This window comes from Phoxinus phoxinus (assembly GCF_949152265.1).
Source record: "Phoxinus phoxinus genome assembly, chromosome: 1".
Taxonomy (NCBI): domain Eukaryota; kingdom Metazoa; phylum Chordata; class Actinopteri; order Cypriniformes; family Leuciscidae; genus Phoxinus; species Phoxinus phoxinus.
The window spans coordinates 14,470,534-14,473,971 of NC_136876.1; the positions used below are offsets into that span (position 1 = coordinate 14,470,534).

Genomic DNA, 3,438 nt, shown 5'->3' on the forward strand with positions numbered 1-3,438 from the left:
CGCCCAGTTCCAGAAACCACACCCACTATGCGCCACATTTATAAGGTGACAGCGAGCCAGTATGATCCTCTGGGATTCATTCTCCCTTTCACCACTCGTGCAAAAATCCTGATCCAACAGCTGTGGAACAAACAAAGAGATTGGGATGATCCCATGTTGCCAACAGACCTATTGAAAGCCTGGAATGGGTGGGAGAATGAGCTGCCCTGCCTTTCTGAAGTTACCATTCCACGGTGCTATGTCTCAGCAGATATGGACCAACCCAATGTCACACGACAACTTCATATCTTCTGTGATGCCTCAGAACAGGCATACGGCTCTGTGTCATACCTGAGAACTGAGGACAAAGAAGGCCGAATTCAGCTTGCATTCTTGATGGCCAGATCCAAAGTTGCCCCCAAACGGAAACAAACTATCCCTAGACTAGAGTTGTGTGCAGCGCTTATTGGTGCCCAAATGGCAAAGCTGCTAGAAACCGAACTTACACTGAGAATAAGCCAAGTGGTCTTGTGGTCTGATTCCACCACAGTCCTTTCCTGGTTGAAATCGGAGTCTTGTAGCTTTAAAGTCTTCGTAGGGACTAGGATCTCAGAAATCCAAGACCTTGCTGATCAGCATGTATGGCGATACGTGGATTCTCTCCGAAACCCTGCAGATGACCTCACAAGGGGTCGCAGCCTAAAGGAACTCGCATCACCAAACAGATGGAGTCAAGGCCCACCATTCTTACTACAGGCTGAGTCAGAGTGGCCAGCTTTGCCAGTCCTTAAACCTCTTGAGGATGAAATGGAGAAGAGAAAGAGTGCATTCTGCGGTGTCACCAGAGTATCAAACCCCTTGAACCCCAGTGAGTACAGTACATGGAAGGACCTGGTTGAAGCCACAGTCCAGCACAGTGAAATTGACCCAAACCAATCCAGTCCAGCTACGGCTAAAGACTACGTGAAGGCAGAATGCCTCATCTTCCAGAATATTCAACGTGACAGTTTCTCAGAGGAATATGAACGATTGAAAGCTGGTAAGCCTGTATCCTCTACAAGCCGCTTACTCACTTTATCACCAGAGTTTGACGATGCCAGTCAGCTTATACGGGTTGGAGGTCGTCTACGTCGTGCTGAAGGTCTAGAACTCCAGACAATTCACCCAATAGTTCTAGATCCTCACCATTCAGCAACTAAACTGCTCATACAGAACTATGACAGTAAGCTCTGCCACCCAGGAACAGAACGGGTATTTGCTGAAATGAGGAGAAATGTATGGATACTAAGAGGTCGTGAGGCAATTCGCAAATTCCAGCACAACTGCATAGAATGTCGCAAGTGGAAGGCTAAAGCTGAGGTCCCTAAAATGGCTGATCTACCCCCAGCCCGGCTGAGACTTCACAAACCTCCTTTCTATAGCACTGGGATGGATTGTTTTGGTCCTTTCCAAATAAAGGTAGGACGACGCTGTGAAAAAAGATGGGGTATAATATTCAAGTGTTTGACCACTCGATGTGTACACATTGAGCTCCTCACATCTATAGACACAGACTCCTTCCTTATGTCTCTGAGGAGATTCATTGCACGTCGAGGCACCCCATCTGAACTGCTTTCTGACCAGGGCACCAATTTTCATGGTGGAGAGAGAGAATTAAGAGAAGCTTTAACAAACTGTAGCCCAGATCTTCAACAACATCTCGCCAAACAAAAAATCACCTTCCTCTTCAACCCTCCTAGTGCTCCCCACTTTGGTGGCGTCTGGGAGAGAGAAATCCGATCCATCAAAACCGCCCTCCGTACAGTAGTAGGCTCACAAACGGTGACAGAGGAAGTGCTTCAAACTGTGCTTATTGAGATAAAGGGAATTCTCAATAGCAAGCCCCTAGGATATGTATCCTCCAATGTAGCTGACCTGGATCCAGTCACCCCAAATCTCCTGCTTATGGGGCGGCCAGACAGCTCTCTACCTCAAGTGATGTACCCCGCTACTGAGCTCATAGGACGACGTAGATGGAGACAGAGCCAAGTCCTCACTGATCATTTCTGGTCAAGCTTTGTGAGACAATACTTGCCTAACCTCCAATTACGACAGAAATGGCATGCAGAAACTAAACCTATTACCGTCGGATCTGTTGCAATGTTGGTTGACCCTCAGCTACCCCGTGCTCTCTGGTTAATCGGGAAAGTAGTCAGGACATTCCCTGGGGCGGATGGACATGTAAGGTCTGTAGAAATCAACGTTAAAGGCAGGTTATATACGCGGCCTGTTGCCCGTCTCATATCTTTACCAGAGATTACTGACACTAAGTAACTTAGATGCAGGAACAAACATGCCTCTGCATATTTGGGGGCGGCGATGTTAAGGAGATCTAACCAATCAGCGACGAGCTTATCGGTGACGTCGGGAAAGGACGCGAGTTAGAAACAGTTAGCAAGCTAAGGAGAAGAACATGTTTTGTATCTTCCTGTACCTCCTTCAGAGTTTACTTCAGTGTGTGCGTTAATGATAAAATGTAAGTCTATTTACATATTTGTGTTCTTTAGTATAGTTATCTGTCGTGTTACAGTTTGATTGATGTGAATTATCGAGTTGTTTATCTCTTCCGTGTCCACTGCATTATACTGATCGCCACAAATATAACAGATATAGAAAGTAATGTTATTTAAGTTATTTACTTGCTTTATCCCTTGCTTGTGGTTACTTTGTGTAATATTAACCCCTTTAACGATTGTCAAGTTAACACTATTTGTCGTATTTCCGTAACCCTGCCGATATATAATGATTACTCAGCATTTTCTCAGAGACACCGAGAATTCGCGATCCTCATTATATGTGCTTAATGTGACATCTAGCGGACAAGTTCGGTAGTGCAGTCCAAACCTTTGATAATTGTATTGGATGTAAAACGACATGTATATTATTTGTATGTATGAATACAATACTTGTTGTAATGTTATTTATTTGTTTATTTCAGACCACACATGTATACATACTAATAGCAAGTAAAGACGAGAAGATTCTGAATCCTGTGATGTGTTTTGATTGACACCCTGGGGCGAGCACAATCACCTAATCAGCACATTAGTGAAAACTCTTCTACACACAGACTCTACTCTCCAGCACAATGGTGACCCACAAAACTCATTAATTAAACTAACAGATCTCTCCTGTATCATCTTGTGCAAAACACATAAAACACTTCAGTTTAATATTTACTCTCTTTATCAGTTATTGACTTCGCAAAACTTTTTTCTATGAACTTTTACTAATATTTCAGTGAAATTAACTTATTTTGTTTAGTAAACCTGACTGTTAAATTTTACAGAATATTGCTGTTTTTCCTTGATTTTACGGTAATCTACTGGCAGCTGTGGTTGCCAGTAAAATGCTGTTTTTCTACAGTTTTATGCCGTAAATTAATTTACAGTTGATTACCGTTAAATTACACTTCACTCT

The 3,438-nt window shown here is 43.5% G+C and overlaps 1 protein-coding gene across 1 annotated transcript; it reads left to right on the forward strand.

The window, feature by feature from the left end:
* Nucleotides 1-742: 742 nt before the first annotated feature.
* Nucleotides 743-3,083, forward strand: LOC306994389 (uncharacterized protein). The gene is made up of 2 exons (XM_079604812.1): nt 743-2,494; nt 2,957-3,083. The coding sequence occupies exon 1, from the start codon at nt 787-789 to the stop codon at nt 2,290-2,292; it is 1,506 nt and encodes a 501-aa protein (XP_079460938.1). The 5' UTR covers nt 743-786; the 3' UTR covers nt 2,293-2,494; nt 2,957-3,083.
* Nucleotides 3,084-3,438: the final 355 nt, after the last annotated feature.

Excerpts from the sequence above, each read along its gene's own strand:
- LOC306994389 (XM_079604812.1), top strand. The coding sequence starts at position 787 with ATGGAGAAGAGAAAGAGTGCATTCTGCGGTGTCACCAGAGTATCAAAC.